At 36.4% G+C, this 23331-nt stretch overlaps 1 protein-coding gene and 1 long non-coding RNA gene across 2 annotated transcripts in view; one reads left to right on the top strand and one right to left on the bottom strand.

Moving 5' to 3' along the window:
• LOC143677254 (uncharacterized) overlaps positions 1-22840 on the bottom strand; it is a 54908-nt gene extending 32068 nt beyond the window's left edge. Inside the window, exon 1 of the long non-coding RNA XR_013172480.1 lies at positions 22718-22840. This is a non-coding gene — a long non-coding RNA (uncharacterized LOC143677254). The remainder of the gene's footprint in view (positions 1-22717) is intronic.
• The window catches only part of DLGAP2 (DLG associated protein 2), a 1049558-nt gene that overhangs the window by 543911 nt on the left and 482316 nt on the right, over positions 1-23331 (top strand). Inside the window, exon 4 of the mRNA XM_077153013.1 lies at positions 15933-15965. Within this exon, the coding sequence (XP_077009128.1) occupies positions 15933-15965 (33 nt within the window). The remainder of the gene's footprint in view (positions 1-15932; positions 15966-23331) is intronic.

Here is a 23331-nt window from a genome sequence, read left to right as displayed (position 1 = left end):
TTTCCAAAATGGTTCCCACTTTAAGGGCTCCAGTAAGCAATACCACCTGAATGGGTAGAGACACATCTCCATGGAAACCATCTCATCAAAAGTTACCACCCATAATTGAGTGGATCAAATATCCACAGTCAAAAAGCTCTCATCCAGCAATGTTGAATGAGAATTAAAGAGCTTGTTTGTTTTCTGGGATACACCACAGATTCACACCAGCACACTAGGTCAGAGGACAACTTAATATTTAGTTTTCTGAGGAATCGCCAAACTGACTTCCACAGCAGCTGCACCATTATACATTCCCACCAGCAATGAATAAGTGTTCCAATTTCTCCACATCCTCTCCAACATTTATAGTTTCCTGTTCGTTTAATAACAGCCCTTCTTATAGGTGTGTGGTGATATCTCCTTGTCATCTTAATTTACATCTCCCTTATAGCCAGTGAAGATGAGCAGCTCTTCATGTGCTTTGTAGCCATCTACATTTGCTCTTCAGAAATCGCAAATGTCTATTCATATCCTCTGCCCATTTTATAATTGGGTTGTTTGTTCTTTTGTTGTTGAGCAGTATAATTTCCTTATTTACACAGGATATCAAACATTTATCCAATATGTGGTTTCCAAATAATATTTTCTCCCATTGTTTGGCTGTCTCTTTACCTTTTTAAAAAGTCCTTTAAGGTACAGAAGCTCTTGATCTTAAAGAGTTCCCATTTGTCTATTTTTTCTCTCGCTGCTTGTGCTCTGTGTATAAAGTTTAGGAAGCTACCTCCTATTACTAGATCTTGAAGATGTTTCCCTACATTTTCTTCTAGAACTTTTATGAGTACTGGCCCTTACATTTAGATTTTTAATCCTTTTTGAATTAATTTTTGTATAGGGTATAAGTTAGGAATCCTTTTTCATTATTTTGGCTATTGAAATCCAGTTCTCCCATGCCCATTCATTGAAGAGCTTATTCTGCCCCAGTTCAGGGGATTTGGGGGCATTATCGAAGATGAAATGTCCATAAATTTGGTGGTCAATGTCTGCACTCTCAATTCTATTCCACTGGTCAATCCTTCTAACTCTGTGCCAGTACCATGCTGTTTTGACCACTGTGGCTTTATAGTAAGCATTAAAGTCAGGAACTGACAGTCCTCCCACTTTGCTCTTCTTTTTTTAGTATATCTTTATCTGTTTAGGGTCTCTTTCACTTCCAAATAAATTTGATAACCAGCTTTTCCAAAATTTCAAATTAGGTTGTTGGGATTTTGATTGGTAGTGCATTGAACCTGTAGATCAATTTGGGTAGAATTGACATCTTCATGACATTCAACCTTCCTATTCATAGGCATAGAATGTTTTTCCATCTATTTAGGTCATTTTTTATTTCTCTTAGCAATTTTTTTATAATTTTCTGTGTATAAGTCCTTGACATCCCTGGTTAGGCTTATTCCTAGATACCTTATTCTTCTGGTCACTATTTTAATTGTCATTGCTTGTGTATAGAAATTATTGATTTTTTGTACATTAATCTTGTATCCCACCATTTTGCTGGATTTGTTTATTAACTCAAATAGCTTTGCTTTAGATTTCGCAGGGTTTTCTAAGTATAGGATCATGTCAGCTGCAAATAATGAAAGTTTTACTTCTTCTTTTCCTATTTGGATATGTTTAATTTTTTCCTCTTGTCTAATCACTCCAGCTAGGACTTCTGATACGATGTTGAATAATAGTGGTGACAATAGGCATTGTATTTCATTTCCAATCTTAGGGGAAATGCTTTCAACTTCTCACTGTTAAGTATGATGTTAGATATGGGTTTTTCCTATATGCCCTTTGTGATATTGAGAAAGTTTCCTTTGATTCCTAACTTCTGAAGTGTTTTTATCAAGAAAGGATGATGGATTTTGTTAAATGCTTTTTCAGTATCAGTCGATATGCTCATGTGATTTTTCTGTTTCAAATTGTTAATCATGCTCTATTATGTTGATTGATTTTCTAATGTTGAACTTCCCTTGCATTCTGGTATGAATCCCACTTGATAAGGATGGATAATTCTTTCAATGTGGTGTTGGATTTGATTTGCTAGTATTTTGTTAAGAATTTTCACATGTATGTTCATTAGGGAGATTGGTCTGTAGTTTTCTTATATCGCTTTTATCCAATTTTGGTGTTAGAGTGATGTTTAAAATGAGTTAGGTAATATTCTTTTTTTCTCAATTTTTTAAAGAGTTTGAGCAGGATTGGCATTAATTCTTTTTGAATGTTTGATGAAATTCTCCTGTGAAGCCAGGTGGTCCTGAACTTTTCCTTGTGGGAATATTTTTAATGACTGATTGAATCTCTTTACTTATAATTGGTTTGTTGACATCTTCTATTTCTTCTCAAGTCAGTTTAGGTAATTCATGTGTTCCTGGGAATTTGTCCATTTCATCTGAGTTATCTGGTTTGTTGGCATATACCTGTTCATAATATTCTCTTGTGATTTTTAAAATTTCTTCATGATCTATGATAATGTCTCTCCTCTCATTTCTGATTTGTGTGTGTGTGTGTGTATGTCCGCTCTTTTGTTCTTTGTTAATATAAATTATTTAAATTTATAATCTGGTTTGTTGGCATATACCTGTTCATAATATTCTCTTGTGATTTTTAAAATTTCTTCATGATCTATGATAATGTCTCTCCTCTCATTTCTGATTTTTGTGTGTGTGTGTGTATGTCCGCTCTTTTGTTCTTTGTTAATATAAATTATTTAAATTTCCTAAAGCCCCTATATTTTTTCAGTAGGTTGAACTTTCAACTTCATACACTGCCTAACATGCCCGTAACAGAAATAGGAAAAACGATAGGTTGTAATAGGTCAAAAAACAGGTTATTCTAATTCAAATAAAACTGAAGTGAAAACTACCAAATACTGAATATTGCTTTAAGCATTTACAATGGAGCTCTTTCTGTACACGGTATGAGTAAGGACCTAAACTTGGCAAATAAATACCAACCTCTGTCCATGGTTCTACATAATATCTTTGTTATCAACTCCTATGAATTCTACTATAATAAATGGCTACCTAGCCATGAGCAAAAAAAGAGTATGAAAATAAGTGATATTTTGCTGGCACCTTTGTAACAAACTAAGGATACACTGATGTCGGGGAAAGGGTATTTGATTCAAAAAGTTCTAGGGGAAATATTTATGGTCCAGGGAATTAAAAATAACTATGGAGCAATCTTGGATTTGTTACCCCTGGGGCTCATGATTGGGCACATGTCATGGATCTGTCCTAAATTATCTCAGTATTGCAGACTATTTGGTATCTTTGGTATTTCATACAAATTTCCTTTATTTTGACAACAATAAGAAAATTAGGTCAAGTCCACTTGAGGCCAGTATTTATTTTCTGTGTGTGATATTCAGAAATAAATCTGCAATATGACTGAACATCTATTTAAAATCATAATTATTTCTGAGCACCCAGCAAATGTACCATTCTACACTAGGAAGCATATTCATTGTATATGCACACCACATATTTCTTTCCATATGTGCCTATCTCTATATTTATGCCTATTTGTGTATGTAAGGCATATATATGCTTTTATAAATCGATCTCTATGGAAATATTGGTCAAATGAGTGGTTATCTACCCATGTGAATAGAGTTAGTATGAAACACAAAATACTTATGGAATGTCAACATTATAACATCAGATTGATGAATAAGAGTGAATTATAGTAATACATAAGTCTTGGGGAGATTTCCTTTTCAGAGGGGAATGGAATCTTCATATTAAAAGATTAACCTAATGCTAAAAGCTACCTGGTCACAAGTGCCTGAGAAGGCCCAGTCTTTACATCACTACACCTCCTGTCTAGATGGGAGATAGCCATCTAAATTACTGAGTAAAATTTAAAGTATCCTAGGATCCAAAGGAGGAAGTGTTAATCTCTTCTACCTCCAGACAGTGATGAGCAACTCAAGTGAAGGCTTTCCAGAAGATGTGTCATGTAAGGTTTTCAAGAGTGGGTAGATTACAAGATACTGAGGAGGAAGAGAATCTAGGTAGAGATTACTGCATGACCAGAGGTACAGAAGCAAGATAAGACAAAGCATTACATATTTAGGTTCCTTATACTTTTATATGTAAGCTAATTTGAGCTGTTTCTTAAAATAAGCACTGTTTACCACCCAGTCAAATTTTTTAATCAAAGCATGGTTGCTGGTCAATTATCAGGTCTGTTTTCTAGCATTTTACTGTTCTCTTACTTCACCTTCCACTAATGTCTGATACATTCCTATAATATGGACCAGTAGCAGCTACCTGTGTCCTGCCTGGCAGAGATACTGCAAAATGCACCACCTTTACTACCAGCTGTTGGATTCTGGTGTTGATAATTATGTATGTTTTATGCATTCTGGCGGTGAAACTCAAGATCAAGATGAAAGTCTTGAGGATTCTAGATTTATATAAAAAATATTTATTGAGCATTTCTTATGTTTTAAATCTGGAGATAGAAGAACATGCTAAATAAAACCTAGGAACTCATTGAGTTTATATTATAATGGGAAAGGGACAGATGATAAACATTTAAACAAATGCATAAATAGGTTAAAATGAGTATTATGCTGAAAATATAGTAGGATGATGGTATAGAGACTGAAAAGAGAGGGGTTTCTTTAGGACAATCTTTTGGGAGAATTCACTGAGGAGAGGGATCCAACTGTGTTAAAATTTTAGGGAAGAGCATTTAGGAAAGCGGGAAGAACAAATGCAAATACTCTCCAGCTTTGTTTCTAGGGAAATAGAGCCTTATAAGCCATTTGGAATGGCTTGTATCAAAATCAAGGAAGTAGACAGAGGCCTGAAGATGCAGAGCTTTGTGGGCCATTAAGGACTTTGGATTTTTTTCTAAATGTGATGGTAAGCCACCTGAGGCTTAAAATAAATGAGTGACTTGGTCTGACTTGTGCTTTAAAATTATCATATTGGATGCTACAATAGAAACAAGGAGACAGTTAAGAAGCTTTTACAGCAGTGCAGTAGGGATAAAGTGTAGTGAATGGACTTATGATAAATTTTGGAGTTGCTGTTGGGATGACAATGATTAATTGACTGTAGGAGGTCTGGAAAATAAAATAATTAACAACTACTTCTGTATTTTAGCCTTGATTAACTGTATGGATAGTGTTTTCTTTATTGAGATGATGAAGGCTTGAGAAACTGATAGCTAGACATCTGAAACATACAATCCCAATTTAGTGAAAATCATTCTATCTGTTTTCACTGTTTTGCAAGTCCAAAAATAGATGAGTATGATATTATCAAGCAATGAAAGTCATTAGTGTGTCATAATACAATCAACAAAATTATGTAGGCTTTTTGGTGACTCACTTTAATGGTAATATAAAGGACAGATTGGAATACCTGCAAGAATGAAAGCACGGAGCCAAGTCAGGAGGTAGCACTGTCTGAGGCAAGAGTTGAGACTTTGAAGAAGAAGAAAAGTGATGTTAGACATAGGAAAGAGGGAATTGACACAGTAAATACTCAGTAGGTGAAATTGAAAGGATGTGATTGGATATGGAGAGAAAGGGGAATATAAGAGACTTTTCAAGTTCAGACTACAGACTTGGAAAATGGTATCTTTAATGGAGGTGATAGATTTTAGATAAAGGTGGATCAATCCAGCATCAGCAGGCATTTTGGTCTATGCATCTGAAGCTTGGGGAGAGGTCCTTAGCACAGATGAGGGTAAATAAAACCAGGAGATTGGATGCCATGCAGAGTGAGAAAAGCAGTGGGCCAAGGACAGGATTCCAGTGGATTTAGAATTTTTATCCGACAGGTCCTGTATGCTGGCTTGTGATATCGAAGAGACTGAATTGGGACAGATACTTGGCAAACCAGAAATTAAGTTTAGCACAAGCTTCCTTCATTTTGTTTCTGTAAGAATGGTTGAATTAATGTGAAAGGATTGCTTATCCCCTTGCATTACTTTGCTGATGGTGAGAAAGGAAATGACAAAAATACCATAAATTTTGTATTCTTAGGTATCTTGGATGTATTTCAGGAACAGATTTCCAAGTTCAAAATTGGAATACTGTTTCTGACCACTGACTTGACAATAAGATTGACATTAGGGAAATTGCTTCATTTCTTTGGGCATTTCTTTCCTTAATTGAATTAAAGAAATAATTATCCTGTTATTTACATAGGGCTTTCATGAGGATTAAAGCGATTGGAGTCATGAGTGGTATTGAATTTCATAGATTTTTAAAATGGCATAAAAGTAGAGTTCACTATCGATTATCCATGTATAATTCATTTACTTTTTGGCTAACTTTTAATCCCAAATGAACTTCTGCCTGGCAGTGGGCACAAATTTGGGTTGAATAATAGGAGGACCCAGTTTTCATCAGAGATTCCAAATGAATTATATAATTTTCCTAAGCCAAGCTTACTCTGAAGGTAAATCTGCTCCCCAGAAACATTCCAAGCCAAATATGACATTTTAAAATTACACAGCTGGGAGGGAAGGAGATAAGTGAATACAGATAACTTGGTTCAGGCAAAGCTCAAGTGTGTAACCTCTATATTACATGTGAGCACCAAACACAGGTCATCTATTCTAGAATGAAGCTCCAGGAGTACAGAGATTTTTTTTTCTTTGATCACATATATGTCCCTAGAATACTGCTAGGAACATGGCAGATTTTTCAGGGATTATTTATTGATTGAATGAATGAATAAGAATTTTCTCTGAGGATCTCTCAAAATCCATACATTAGCAGTGAATCATGAAAAATTAATTGTGTGTGTTAATGTGCATTCTGAATAGCTGTCCATGATCAGGAAAAAATGGTTTCCAGACAAGAGAAGACATGATTTTCTCGTTGTCTATACACCCATGAATTTGAGAAAACTTTATTCCCTATTGCCCATTGCATTATTAGCGCTAATGATTTCTGTCTTCATGTCTTTCCCCTCATTGAAAAAATTAATTAGAATTCTCTTTACATACAATCATTTAATTAAATGAACTATCCTATGCACTATTCATTAATTAACAGTGGAGCACACTTACTATCAGCTTGTTTCCTAATTACTTAATTTCTGATGTGATCTCTTCAAGCATTTCTTCAACTATTGAAGAAACCTACATATAACTTTCCTCTATTTTGTTGCTCTTCTCTTGTGCATTTCTAATGTGTATGTAAGAAGTAAGAAAGAGATTGCACAGAACAATTCTTTGCTTGGTAAAATATTTCGAAAACCACTAAAAGCAAAACTTGCATAATTTTGTTGTTATGTATTTCTGCTAATTCCTTTCTCCAAAAGTACCACGCTGGATTTCTCCACCTACTAAGTTCAATTCTTCCTTCAAAGCTCAGCTCAAGAGGACTCTCTTATTTGGTTGTCCTCACTGATACTGTTGCTGCCCCAGTTCCATCGGGTGCATCATGTGCTTCTAGAACACATTTTGTATGTCTTGGTGTTATGGATTGAAGCATGTATTCTGCAAAACACAGCCAAGTCCTAACCCCCAGTCCTGTGGATGTGAACACATTCGTAAATAAGGTTGTCAAAGATCCTGTTAAGATGAGACCAGACTGAATCAGGGTGGGCCTTAATCCAATATGATCGGAGTCCTTAAAAGCAGAGGAAATTTGGACACAGGAGTGTAGAACATAGAAGGAGACAGGCGACCATGGACAGAGACAGAGGTTGAGTTATGGATTGCCAGCGAGTCACCACCAGGTGCTAAAGACTTTGGAGAAAGCATGATCTGCCAACACCTGGATCTTGTATTTTTAACCTCTGAAGCTGAGAAAATAAATTCTCATTATTTAAGCCAGCCAGTCTGTGGTATTTGTTATAGCAGCCTTCACAAACTGGGACACTCAGTCATATTCTTATTGCACGATATTGCAATTGATTCACATGTCTCTCTTCCCTTCATCAGTGTCCGGCCCATGTGAGATGATTCTTATCTTCATACAGCATAAATAATTGAAAATTATTTTTAAATTGTTAACATTTGTTGATTGGTCACTGTGTGCTAGGTCTGTAACTAAAACATTTGCTTGATTTTCTCATTTATTTTGGGAACAATCCCATAGGTAAAATCTATTGCTGGATGATAAAATTAAATTTTCTCTTTATTTTGAAATTACAACAAGGGCAATGCCAGATGATGGTAGCATTAATAGCTAATATTTAGAGACTTACTTTGTGCCAGAAATATTTTCTTGCTTTATTAAACTATTTGAGTTTTTTGAAATTTTCTCAAGTTAAAATTTAACACGTATTTACTAAAGTTCTGTTCACTATTCTCTGCCTTACCCATGCAACCACATATTAGATATAACATGTAATAAGAATTCACTGTATATAATTCCAGACCTTCTCCTGTACTTTCATAAATACACATCCCTAGTAGGTTATAATATTATCAACGAATATACCCTAGTATTAAGTCTGGCACAATGTAAGTTCTCTATAAATATGATTTGTTAAATGACTATTAAGAATACAGTTTCATAAATGAAAAAGAGATCTAATTTTCTACTCTTGGCTCTTTCTTTTTATGTTTGAATATTTGAGATTGTTCCATTTTACCACCCAGTATTCCATAGTGTCTGTAATCCATTGTTTATTTAAACGTTCTCCAGTTGATGGGTTGTTAGGTTACTTGACCTACTAGCATTTTACGGGCTTAGATGAGCCAGTGCCTGTTCACATGATTTTGACAAAGGATTGTATTTTCATGCTTTTTTGCTTGTTTGAGATGAGCTAAAAAAGTCATAACGGTGTCTTGGGTAAGGGTGCCTTGTGGCCTTGGCATTTCTGTTACGTCTGACACATCTCTCCATCTCCCATTCAAAGAGTGGCTTGATATTACATCTCTAGCTAGCTCTTAATATGGAACATTTCTTAATGATGAGCACAATGAAATATCCTGCAGTGTGCTTTGAGAGTTAGGAGAGGAAAGACGTAACCAATGTTCTCTTGTGGTCTATTAGTCACCACCACAGCTGGAGGGAGGCAGAAGAGGAAGTAGGAAGAGGCAAATTAGTAAAATTGGCACAGCAGCTCAACTCTGAGCCTTCTGTATCCAGTCACCCCTGCAGCCTCCCAGCTCCAGACCATAGCCTCTTGTCCTTTCTCTTGCCTTCACTGAACAAACCATAGCAAATTCCTCTTATCCTCTGTGGCCCATTCCAACTGGGCAGTTTGCTCACAGTGGAGCAAGCCCTTCTATGCTTCATGGAGAATGAACCTTGATGCTTTTCACCTTCATGATTGGATTTTTAACAGGCCTTGGGAAAGTGGTGTCTTATGCTCAGTGATCTTAAAACTGGCCTTGCTTGGAGTTTTGGCAGAGTTGCTCTAGTCTGTGTCAGCCTGTGCTTGGCAGCAGCCTGCTGGAACTTATGTATGCATGTCAGCTGTTTCCTCCCATGGGGCTCCCCAGAGGGTTTCCTTCACTCCTTTCTTTATCTCCTTCAGCTGCTCAGAACTTCACCCTAGCCCCTAATGGGTCATGTAGGTCTATTACCATGCTAAAGCAAAAAAGACAGAGAGAGGGGGGAGAAAGAAAGAGAAAGGGAATAAGAGAAACAGAGAGAGAAGCAAGAAAGAGATACTCTGTGTGTAAATGTGCGCATGTGCATGCGGGTTGCTTCAGCTCCCAGGCTGAAAGCCACCTCTCTAAAAATATGTACATAAATTTAGAGTAACCTCCGTAGAATACATGCTTTATGAATTCACACAGGAGATGCTGCATTTTCTTCTCTTCTGGAAGATTAAAATATAGTTCATACCCTAAGCCAAAGAGTGGGTTAGTCTTTGACTATTCATGTCTTGGAGCTTTGGAAATAAGCTGATTCTCACGGGGCTGCGTCTGGTGCAGGTATATATTACAGGTACATAAAACCATCAGGCAGATTTCTCTATCTTGTGTCAATTAGCATAAATTAGTTTAGTCTTCTCTTAATTTAAATGGGACTCTGCACTAATGATGATGAATCCACAGTGTATAAAGTTTAATTTTCATCTACATTGTGAATAATTTTTTAATGGTTGTTCCTTAGGGAAAATGCAGTAACATAGATCAAATTCTGTCGTGTTGGATTCCTTGAGGAAGCACACTTTTTGCTGTAGTGGAATTCCACGTATAAAGCTGGAAGCTATGCCTCCGAAAGGCTGTTGAAGGACACACAAGGAGGAGGCACATGCTCCCCTATTTTAGAAACACAAGCCTTGGTAAGGAAGGGAACTATCATTTATTGAGCACCAACTCAGTGCCAGGCACTGTTGCATGTGTTAAATATAAAATGGCATATAAATTTCATTTATGACCACCAACAGCTCAACTCTTTTAGGTGAGCCTTAGATGAGGAAACTAAGGCTCAAAGGGTTAAGCATCTTGCATAAAACTGTGTACCCCCTGATCCAGTGGAAAGCCAGGATTTAAACACTTACAGGTATGGCCAACATCCTTACTGTCTTCTCTTGGAGATATACATTAAATATTTATTTAGTAAATTGTGACTGACATATAGCGCTATCGGCTACCCAGTTGCCCAAACTAGAGTCTTAAAATCATGTAAATGAATTAAGACATGTGAAGAGCTTATGATAGTATTTGATGCAAGGTATGCACTGATCTTGTTCATGCTGTCCTATCTTCTTCATGGTTCTTATTGGCTCATCTTCCCTCTCACCATCGCTGCCTTCCTTCGTCACAAAACCATGTTGGTTCACCCTCTCACAGCTGACCTCTGTTCTCTCTCTCCATGGTCATGCTTTGGCTGAGATTCTTTGTGTGTTTATAGTAGTGTTTCTTCTCTGATCTGCTCACCACTGGTTCCTCTCTATTACAAGCTCTAACTTCATGGGGGCAGGTAATGAATGTTACGGTGTTCCCTCACTCAAAAATGTGCATTGACAATCCCTTACATTTTAGGAGAAATCTCACCCAAATGGCCTTCCATGACTTGCACCCCAAGTTATGTCTGCAGCCCCATGCCTTGGCATTGCATCCTCCCTAAATGTCACTCTTCCCAAAGAAGCTCACCGCTTTCCCCTACCACTTCTGAAGTAAGCCTAGCATTTTGTAATTCTGGACCTTTTTCCAAAGATTCTTCTCTTTAGACTGCCCTTCTTGTCACCTACCACAGAGAAAATTCCTGTATTTCCAGCCTCTTTCAAATAATTCCTGTGAAGCTTTTAACAGTTGCACTGAGCTATTTGCTTTTTCTTCATCTGTAATGCTTCTTTATTCAATCTACCTTATTCTAGCCATTATAATATTGTACTATAATTACTATTTAGAAGACTGTCTTCCTCCTTAACTGTAAGTTCTTTAAAGCAAGGAATCATGTCTGCCAAATATCCCTATTCATGTTACCTAGCCCAGTAGAGGAAACCAATAGGGGTTCAAAATATTCCTATTGAATGAAAGAGAATTTTAGGTGGTTTATTAATTCACCAATATTGTTGAGTATCACTATTTGTTATGCGCAAAGTGTCATGCTTAGCATTGGACATGGTGCAAGGAATAAATAAATAGATGTGAAATACTGCTTTTATTTAAAAGAGAGGAAATATTTTTAAACCTCTATACCTTTGTTTATGTACTTCTCTCTGATTTCTCCTGCTACCATTTGGGAAATATTTATTCACATCAAATAACTACTTTTCTATGAGACTTTTCCAGAATATCTTAAGCAGAATAGACAGTCTTAATGTGTACACTTTCATAGCACTTTGTACAAATTTCTGTCAGAACATTCAGTTTGTTTTGTTATAATTAGTTAACAATTGTTTACATGGTTAGACTACAAACCCTTTGTTTGTTCATAGGTACTGCTCATCTTTTATTACCAAGCCTAGCACTTATTTTCCAGTCCTCAAATATATACTGAGGTAGAAAATGAACCCAGGAGAGGTAGAGAGAATTGGCTTCTGCCAACTTCAGAGACTGGAGTGACTACTTAGATTTGAGGCAATCAGGGAATTATCCTTAGGAGTAAATGCCATTATAATGAGGTCAACAAGCCACCATTAGCATGGGTCATTGGTCTGGGTTTAAATTGCTATTTTAGAATATATTTCAGATTGTAATGATATTAATGTCACTAGAATCTGACTTGTATAAACAGAAGGAACAGGAAGCTGACCCAAAAAGTCTTTCTTACACTGGGCTGGTAGTTCCTCAATGTCAAAATATTAACTTCTTTGGCACTTTAGACTCCAGTACATTTAGTTTCAAGTGCTCCCTGGAGTCATTTATTTCAATTCAAATTTGACCTCCCCCAAGGATGCATTTGCTAAAAAGAACCAGAGAATTTCACCACATTCTTTAATAATTCTTATAGCTTGTAAAGGAATGTTTCTGATGGACCTTTAAGGAGAAATACGTTGTCACATTGTGTTCAATAATGAGGAATTTAGTTGCTTTGTGTTCTAGGCTTTTAATACATAGAATGGAAGTTTCTTGGTTGTAATCTTGCTGGAAATATTTTTTTAAGGATAAGACCTGGATACGTTAATAATTTCATCTGAAATGGCATTTGCTGAAGAATTGTACTCTAGAAAAGTTAATACATCATTGGCTGAGTTAATACCTTTGTTCCTGAAGTCTTTGAATTATCTTGGGCTCACAACATTTAAATTCATTGAAAATATTAGTTATTATGCTATTAATAAGCATACTTTTTGAACTCACTGAACGTATTAGCTATTCTGCTATTGCTAAGCATATGGATAATTTAAAATACATTGTAATGGCATGTAAACCATATATATATATATACTATTTGACTGAGATTAAATCTATTGAGGCAGGCCAGTATTTGTGGGTCAATTTCGACACAAATTTCAGTTAGCTTTCCAGGAGTGGTACAAAAACCGCATGTTCTGATTCACATCCAAAGTAAATTGCCTCATCTAATAGAGGAGCGGGGAAAGGGGAGGGTTGGGTTCATGGCTGGGGGTGGAACTGAGAGCGAAGTTGACTTCTCCTAGTGCTTTACAGTGTGGAGCTCTGAAGCATTCGAGATCTCCCTCAGCATTTGTGAATGAGGGAGGGTGTGAGGCTGCATCCATGGCTGCTCTCATCTCTGTGTCCTTCTCAGTACTTTGGCGTGCTTTGTGCACTTCCATTTACCCTGTGTTATGAAGAAAAGAGGCAGTGTCAGGAGATGTCACCTAAAGGCTTGGCTCTGCTTTGTGTAGAGTGGCCTTGTGCTGGTCACTTAAAATGCTGAGCTTGTGTGTCTTGTTTTTACAGGAAGGCAGTAAGAGGGTTTTACTGTTCCCTCAAGTGTATGTTCGGCATCATATTAATGAACGTTGTGTGAACAAGGTTTCTGTGCTCAGATTTAGAAACATCTTGATTAGATGAAGTTATGTGGGTTTCTTTATTATCGGACTCTTCAGAGTCTCTGATTTGGAAAGGGTTGTGATACATTTACAACTGTGTGATATAATGTGCAGCATGTATTTTTTGTTGGGGATAAACAGCTCTGCAGTTTAAGATCACTTCTGGCATCTGAATTCCAAAATAGAGTTTTCAGGGCTTAGTGCTCTTATTTAAAACCATTTCATTTCTATGACTCAGTGGTTTCTCTTCTGGGAACCTTCCTGCCAGTAACTCTTTTTAGTAAAAGAAGAGAGTCCTTTCAGACTGCTGGAAGAAAAAAAAAATAATACAGTGGTGTCATGCATGTGTAAGGCTGTGTACTTTTAGATTTCAAATTCTATTGCAAAATGTGGCCTACTGCACTACCTGCAAATCCCACTTCATCTATTTTCCCTCTATGGGTCCCCGAGATACTCCTCCCCATTTTGGGAGCTTGTATGCATTAATCATATATCCCATTCATGCATTCTTCTCCATCTCTGCCTCTTCTTCCATGAGTATATGTTGGTGTACACGTAGATCTTGTTGAACCTTCTGTGACCCAAGTATCATCTTAGGAGCTCTGTCCTTTGAAATACAAGTGTAACTGACAAGCACATCAATTCTATACACTGCAAAAGGATCTTCCCTCTTTTCTACAGATGTTCAGGAAAGAGGTGGTTTATGTATTTCCCAGACAACCCTGGACCTAAGGTCTTGCTTTAGCAAAAATAGTTCCTAGGATGGATTGCCTCCTGCCTTGTGCTGGCTGCCCCATATCACCCCACACTCCCAGAGCGCCACTCATATCACGAATTTGTGTATTTGCCGGACTTTGTTTATGGCCCACTGTCATAAAGGGTGTAATCTTCCTGTGTGGTTGGGTGGTTTTCCTCCTGTTTTAAGACTTCCCCATTTTTTGGATTCCACCATTTTTTTTTAATGCAGATTAATTTAGCTCTGGGCTCCAGAGCTAAATTGCACTTTAGGTCCTGCCCTTTAGCCATAGCAGAACCGGAAAACCTTAGACATTGAGATCTTTTCTTTTTTTACCTCCTTCCTCCACCAGCGTCTGTGAAGGGAAGAGAACAGTCAAAAGATTTGTTACCCTCTGATATAAATGGTTCTATCTCCTAGAAGTCAGAAGGACTCAGAGTTAGTTTTAGTTTAAATAACAGTTTATTCTCTGTTACATTTCCATCAAAATCCCTCCCGTTCATCCACCTTCCTCCTGCTCCTACTATAAATATACCCCATCTCGGGCCCCAAGCATGGACGTGGAATGGCCTTTTTGTTCATCTCTGCATTTGCTTCCGTCACTTCCATCTAGCCTGCTTCCTGCTGCCATGGCGATCTTCCTAAACAATGATTTTATACTGTTACTCTCTACCTCAGAAACCATTGTAAAAAAAAATTTAAATAAAAAAAAAAAATCAACCGTTTTTACAGTGTTCAAATCCCTTTCCAAACTGTCCTCCGTGTATCCTCCTAGCCTTATATCCCCATCACAGACCTTGTCTTCAAGCCAAACTTCTATTTGTCACTCTGCTTTTATGCCTTTTTGGGGGGGAGGGGGTGCTATACTTTTGACTTGGGGTGTCTTCTTCTCCTGTTTCTGTCTACTGAAAATCCTACTTAATCCCTCAAAATTCAGCCCGCTAGGCGACCGCTGTATAGGAACCCTTTCCGGTCACCAAAACCAGAAATGCATGCTTGCCTCTTCGGAATTGGAATAGAAGGAAACCAGTTTTGTTTCGTTTTGTTTTTTTGAGTGGCTAAATGTAGATAAGCACTGTAATAGGTACTTTAATTAATTTGCCCATTTAACCTCCTATTACTGTATGGTGGAATTCATTGTCCCCCTTTTATAGCTGAGGGAGTTAAGTCACCTGCTCAGTTATTCAGTAACCAGCCCCAAAGTCTGAATTCTTTCCGATGAAAAAATATATATCTTAGACTGCCTTGCGCTTGTATTTATTGTGTACTTATTATAACTTCTTAACAAAATTATAAACTGCAAGATTATAAACAATGAAGTTTATCTTGTATATTTTGCAGAGCCTGATACAAAGTTATGGGCTTACTAAATGATCAATAAATATTTGGAGGTTTTAGTGTTTTTACTAAACTATAATATACTTTTGCTCATAATTTTTGTGCTTGAAAGAAGATGCAACATAGCTGTAATCAAAGTATATGTTTAAAATTAAAATTAAGTCGTAAAACGTACCATTCTTATTTCATTTAAGTAATTGCATATGTTGGGCCATATACAACCAGGAGAATATATTTAGTATATATGACAAAGAGATCAGTGTTTTAATAAAATGTAATATATACAACCTTTGTGGATTTTTTTGGGCTATACAATTTGCTTAAGTGCAAGGTCATAACTGGCTTTGTTAATTGAAATATCTGTGACCTGGTACAGTAGAATTTTACCAAGCTGTAGTTTTGTTGTTGTTATTATTTAATATTTTTAATCATATAACATGAAAACTGGTGGGAGTAACAGCTTTTCTCTTTTGTCTCTTTTTGGTTTGCAGAGTCACAGTGCACTCTCTGTGGGGAACCAGAAGGTGAGTTCATTTTACCTTACTTGCCCATGTGGGGATGGTAAAGGTGAAATGATGCCATAGCTCATATTCGGCATTTGATGATGACAAACTTCCATGAAACATATTAGAGCATTAAGAGATGGAAAAATATTCTTTGTGGTGTTTGAGGGGAAGAGTGAATTAAAATAAACAGGGCACAGTGCTGGATACACTTTAGGCAGAAGGAGTTAATCTAATCTAATATTGGAAAACTCTATTTATTGGCTTTAAATATATTAGCTGAATGTGCTCATGAACCTCAATTTAAATAAGATCTGGCCAAACTATACCTTATTATTAATGACTAAAGATGAGATAAGAGTGTATCAAGCTTTGATAAGTAATGTAATCCATGATACTAGACAGTATATTATACCTTGAAATTCAGGTAAAGCTTCATATGCACTCATAAAGTATTTATAAAATACTTTTGAAAGTGGTGCTCCTAAATATGTATAATTAGCTAGATATGTTCTAAAACAGTGAAAGTCAAAATTCATTTTGTAGGGTTTTTCTTTTTTCACTTTGGTAATGAGAATTTTTAAAAAATGTAAACACCGAGCACTTTAGTGGGGACTCTGCATTAACCAGAGTTTTTATTTTGTAGTCTGCTTTCAGCGGAAAGAAGCAAACTGGCTAGAAAACTTGTCAGTCTCAGACAATTGAGAAAGGCATGCCCTAGAAATATGCCTTTTCATCAGAAGAGGTCTAACCCAATTCTTGTTACATCCACTATTTGGGATGATGAAACCCAATATGCAAAAGGATAATATTTAAGTGCTTATTATAAGAGCTTTCATATTAAAGGCTTAATAAGCCTATAGTACTTAAATGTAGCGATGATGAAGTCTGTTAATTTCTATTTTAAAGTTTTAAGCTTCACTTTTGTGTAACACATCAGACTTTGGAACTCTGAGATTTACTGGATCAAAAGAAATGTAGTGTTTTAGATTTGGAGACTACTGTTCCAGGAGAACAATTAAATAATGGCTCCAGGTTATGCAGAAATCCTTTCTCTTTGGAGTTATTGAAGTTGCAGGAAGTGATTGGTAAAGTTCTCCAACTTGTTGTATGTCCCTCCAGTGTTTGAACATTTTTATTGTTTCTTATCATTATAAAGTTTTCGTTGTCATTCCCACACTGGGAAAATGCATATTGTGCTTTGGCTTCATGTTTAGTACACTTTGTGCCTCCCCTCCCCTTTTTTTGTTAAAAATCTTCATTGTGCTACATATGCTGGAATTGTGAAATATAAAAATCTTGTACATGTCATTTATCAAAATTGCATCATATTTTTCTTGTATATTTGTTTCTAATAACAAATGGCTGTTTTCTGAAAAGGATTTGTGGGATATATGGAGTATATTTTTCAGCTATGCACTGGAAATTGCTGGACTGCTAGAATGAAAAGTACATTTTGATTCCAGTAAATCATTATGTCATGTCCCAGGATGAGGATATGGGTAAGGACTTTTCCCGAGTTGCCTGCCCTTATTTAATTTCCATGTCACAGATACTATCAATCCATACCAAAGAGGTTTAAAATCATCCTGGAACAAGAGAAGAGACCCATTCATTATTGCTCTACAAGGAAGATCAGTTTGTAAATGTTTGAAATGAGAAGGGCTCGACTCAATATGAGAACACTTAGATGTCCAATTAAAGGACACCTTTAGAGTTAGTCAGGAAGAAACTCAAGCCGAGACTGGTTAATCATCTGTGGAATGGTCCAGAGGAGATTTGGGGGCAGGGGTTTGTAACAAGGGCTATTACACTCCCTTCTGTCTCTAGCATGAAATGGTTCTCTGAAGCCGCTTCAGCATTTTAGAGATATTCAAGTGGACTTGGTCCAAATCAGAAAAGGAAAGATTTGATGGCATGGTCTCAGCTGTGCTTTATTTTTTGATAAGCACTATCATGAATATTCATAAATTTTAAATCATTTAAGTAATTAGTATAAGTGAGTGCTGGCTGGGTGCAGTGAGTGGAATCTGAATTCAGCGTTTTTGTTCAGTAATTTCTTCCGCAGCTTTTATTAGTTAACTCATAAATGTCGTTTCAAAGAAGTGATCAGAGCCAGAGGCTGGCAACAAAGCGTACAGCTTTGATCTTGGTGCACTGTCTTCATTACATCCAAAAGGTTAAGGCTTCAACCCCTTTAGCTCCTCTCTTGTCGGAAAGCTGTTAACAGTCTTGCACTGCTCAGCCGGGGAAGTGGGAAACACCTATTTGCATTTTAATGATTATTTCTTTTGGAGAAAGCTAGTTCTCTCCGGATTGAATAATTAGCATTGTCTCAGATGATAATGTCTGTCAAACAAATGACACCAGAAACAAAGTTTACAGAAAGCTGGAGACCTGGAATTCTGCAGTTGCGGATCTCTATACGGATGTGGCCTATTTTTCAGAGAACTCACATTTTAATTGTATATAAAATAGAGATCAGAATGTTCAAATGCAAATTGCTTACACTTTCAAAATGGCATGGTTTCTGAAATTTGAAGGACCGTGTTTTCATGAGATGAAGCTATTTAGTGAATCGCTTGTTGTTTCTTGGTACCTGGTACCTTTCTGCCTATTCAAGAATATACAGACGATGCCCCTATGTGCTGGAAATAGATGACTGCAGAAAGTTGAGCGGCACCTTGGTTAATACAATTCGTCTTGCCCTTTGCAGAAATGTAGTTACTGTAATGTTTTGCTTATCTTGAAAATTATACCAGAGACTTTTTCTAAATAAGTAAATAAACAGAGTTTAACATTTACTAAGAGCAAGCTCATTTGCTAAAATAAATGTCCTAATTTGATTGTAGAACTGTCTCAATTTCTATCAGTTTCCTAGTGATTTTTTTGTTTACCTTTTAGACATTTAACATAACTGAATATCATATAGCAGTATCACGTTTTAGTTTATCTTTACACAGCAAGTGTCCCTGAAGGTTTTGTGTGATGTACCTGTCAATCAAATTTAGGAAAAGAGTTTTAAAGTATAGGATAGTTTTCAAACTCTCTTGAAAGCTATATGATACCACTAGCTTTTCAGCAAGACCACAGGGAAAATTATGGACACTGCGTGGGACCACAGATTTCAGTTCATGGATTTGTCTATTTGTTTACATTTTTGGGGGGTGCGTAATCCGGGAATCAAGCCTGGGTCTCCCGCAGGTAAGGCGAGCATTCTACCACTGAACCACCCGTATGCCCTATATTTGTTCACATTTTTGTGGTGCTATTTGACCTAGTAGCAGCATGATTTTTGAAATGGGAAGACTGATGAATTAATTACTTGGAAAGGTTAGGAGAACTTTTTGAGATCCACTGCAATATAATAAGCAAGATCTTAGATGTATGTTTTTACCCGGTTGAAACTACAAAATAAAATAAGCTAATATAGTATAAATTTGGCATGAAGAGAGCTCCTGCAAAATGGTCAGGATAAGTTTTAGCAATGAAAGATTTTTAGTGATATGGGCCTTAAAACTAACTTTAAATGACAATGGATCTTTTATGATGGCATAATTATGCCTTGGGCTATTGGGAAAATGTTATGAAATTTTACACATGTAAATGTGTTCAAAAGTAAAATTCAGTTCAGTGGTTAGAATGCTCGCCTTTCATGCTGGAAACCCAGGTTCAATTCCTGGACCATGTACCGCCCCCACTCCCCCACTGCAAAAAGTAATTTCAGATTTAAAAGTTGTAAAAAGTTTAAGTTATTTTTCTTTTTAAATCCAGCATTTTTTTTTTTTACAAACACCTGATTATTTAATAACACAAGTTGCCTACTGTTCTATGAATTTTGGATGGGGACAGACAGACTTTCATTTTACTACAAATCCAGGGAAACCAACCTACCTCTTTTCCCTTCATAACTGATGATTAATAAAAAGTGGAAATTTTTTCCCGCATTTATAGCATTATATATTTGATTTTTAAATTACAGTATAAGATAGTCAAGAATTTCTCCATAATTGACTAGGGAAATGTTCCACGCAATTTTTGTAAGTGTGTCTTTTTAAATATTTATTCTCTTAAGATTTTAAGACCTCTGAACAATTGAGGGAAAAATAAGATTGTTTGGTGGAAACTAGACAATGAAGGGTTTAGAAAGCAGCATTTCTATACCACCTGTCAACTCCCCGCTTACTTATGGAAATGGAGGATGTCAACTTTCGAATAGAGCTGTTGCCCCTTCTCCTTTTAAGATCATACACTTTAATGTCTTTATTTTCATACCTTAAAATCCATTCTAAATGTGCAATCATTGTCTTCTGGTATAATCACATAGTTATGCATTCACCACCACAATCTATATGAGAACATTCCTGTTTCTTCCAAAAACAAAGAAAAGAAGTCCCATGCCCCTCTCTTAGATCCCCCTATTATTGACATTTAGCCTTGTTACAGTGCCTTTGTTACAATTAATGAAAGAAATTACAATGTTACTGTTAACCATATTCCTTCATTTGCATTAATTGTATTTTTGCATATATCTCCCCATTATTAACACCTTGTAACAGTGACATACATTAGTTCTAGTTCACATAAAAATTTTCTCATATTTGTACAATTAGCCACCATCATTGTCCATCGTAGATTTTGCTAAGTTATACTGTCCCAATTTTTGTCCTCTAGCTTTTCTTCTGGTGACACATGTAACCCTCATTTTCCTCTTTCAGCCATACTCACACTCAGTTTTGTTAATTACACTTAGAATGTTGCATTATCATTCCACAGTACTGTGCTATCCATTTCTGAACCTTTACAATCAACCTTATTAAACATTCTGTACTCCTTAAACATCAATTGCCCGATCATTACCTTCTTTCTTTCTTCTGATAACCTATGCTCTCAAATTTAACTCTCAGAGTTTGCTCATTATAGTTAGTTAATATTAGTGAGACTATACAATATTTGTCCTTTTGCTTCTGGCTTATTTAACTTAACATAATATCCTCCGGGTACATTCACATTGTTGCATGCGTTATGATTTCATTTCTTCCTGCAGCTGCACAATCTTCCATCATAAGGATCATACCTTTTTAATTGTATGTTTTGAATAAAATGTCCTTTCCTGATTGCTGTTCTTAAATAGCATTTATTATGTTTTCAGCACACACCAGGCACTCTAGACAAAATGTGTTGGTGCTTAGAAATTAAAGAATCAATTAATTTTTGAGAGACAACAGTACTCAGTTAAAGCCATTTCTGTCTTTCTGGACAATGAAATAGCTAGTGTTTTCATTCAAGTCATAAATATTTCCAAGGGTAAGAGAGAGAATACTGATCTTCATAAAATTTGGGTATACAGGATATCAGAAAGCATAGAAGACTGACTTGATTCAGTAACCCAATCCCAACAGCACTACAAATGCATAAAATTGTTGGGAATATGTATGTGTATGTATGTGTGTGTGTGTGTGTGTGTGTGTGTGTGTGTGTGTGTGTGTGTGTGTGTGTGTGTGTTCTTAATGCATAGCCAAGCTTGAATTAAAGAAAGAAAGAAAAATACCCTCGATCCCCAAAATTAGGAAAAAAATTTAAAGCAGACAATAAACACAAACTGAGTCTGCAATAGCCTATGAGAAATAAAACCCAGAACGGGGCCAAGCAATGGGGTTAGAGTTCAGGTGCTCAAGCAAGTGGGAGATGGGGCTCAGTGCCTCATGAGATTTGGTTTTCATTGGTGAAGCTACTGGAATTAAATTCCCTGAATAAAACCCAGAGTAACAACAAGCTTCTCCATTTGTGAAGGACAAAAAATAAACCAAACTAGAAGAACCTAACTCTGACCCAAAGGAAGCTCATCATTTGTCCAGGGCCATGAGTAAATTATAAAATTATTAAAAATAAATACAAACTCCAGGGATAGACTTTGCATGGATGTGAAATCTAAATTTTTGCTATCTGTGTGCTACAGAAGGACCACATTATAAAATTAATTTTTTTTTTTTTAACATGGGCAGGCACCGGGAATCGAACCCGGGTCCTCGGGCATGGCAGACAAGCATTCTTACCTGCTGAGCCACCGTGGTCCACCCTATAAAATTAATTTGACAGTCATTCCAGAAGCAGTTATGTTTCTGCCCAAAGCCTAGGACTCAGGCAAGAGCCAAAATCACAAATTAGCTATTCAGAATCTTTGACACCATAGGACTCATGGGACTTTTCCCCCACCCATAAAAAACAATCCCACTTTAGATAAAGGCACAATAAAAATGTATAAGCCATATGAAGTCACTTAAGAGACTCAGGAGGCACAACAAGCAGAAAAGTGAGTAACCAAAGAACTAGAATTAACAGAATTATGTAGAGAAAAATCTATCAATTGGGGTATGTTTAAAATTGTTAGATGTATTTACAAAGGAAAAGGAACCATAACTAAAGAAGAATAGTTTAAGAAAAAAGACAGATTAAAAAACAAATAGAATACCTAGGGAAAAAAAAACATTTAAATTGAAAACTAAGTGGACGTTTTATGAAGTGGATTAGACAGAGATAAAATGAGAATTAATAAACAAGAAGATAGACATGAGGAAATTACCTAGAATTTCACATAAAAATATGAAAAATGTTCTAGTTGCTAGCTGCTGGAATGCAATATACCATAAACAGAATGGCTTTTAAAAAGGGAACTTAATAAGTTGCCAGTTTACAGTTCTAAGGCAGAGGAAATGTCCCAATTAAAACAAGTCTATAGAAATGTACAATCTAAGGCATCCAGGAAAAGATACCTTGGTTCAAGAAGGCCGATGAAGTTCAGATGGCATCTGCTAGCTACCTCTCCAGGCCTCTTGTTTCATGAAGTTCCCCCAGGAGTGTTCCCCTTCCGTCTCCAAAAGTCACTGACTGGTGGACTCTGTCTCTCTCAGAATCTTGTGACTTTCTCTCTTGTCATTCTGTAATCATTCTCTGTTCTCTCAGAATCTCCCATCATTCTCTTTTATAGGATTCCAGTAAACTAATCAAGTCCCCCGTAGAATGGGTGGAGATATGTCTCCATCTAATCAAGTTTAATACCCGCAATTGATTGCATCACATCTCCATGGAAATAACCCAATCAAATTTCCAGCCTATAGTACTGAATAGGGAATAAGAGAAACTGTTCCTCCCACAAGATTGATTAGGATTAAAACATAGCTTTTCTAGGGTACATAAATCCTTTCAAATCAGCACAGCTTATAATAACTTATAATTAGTTTTAATTATTTCCTTTAAAATAAAAAATGGATAAAGGCTTTTCTTTGTTACTGCTTCTATTCAGCATTCTGTTGGGAAGCCCAGTCATGCAGTAAAGCAATAAAAGAAATAGTACAGATAAGGGATTGAAAGGCATAAACAATTTTTA

This window comes from Tamandua tetradactyla, chromosome 3 (genome assembly GCF_023851605.1).
Source record: "Tamandua tetradactyla isolate mTamTet1 chromosome 3, mTamTet1.pri, whole genome shotgun sequence".
Lineage (NCBI taxonomy): Eukaryota > Metazoa > Chordata > Mammalia > Pilosa > Myrmecophagidae > Tamandua > Tamandua tetradactyla.
Note: the sequence above shows the minus strand (reverse complement) of the source record. Positions and strands in the feature narration are given on the sequence as shown.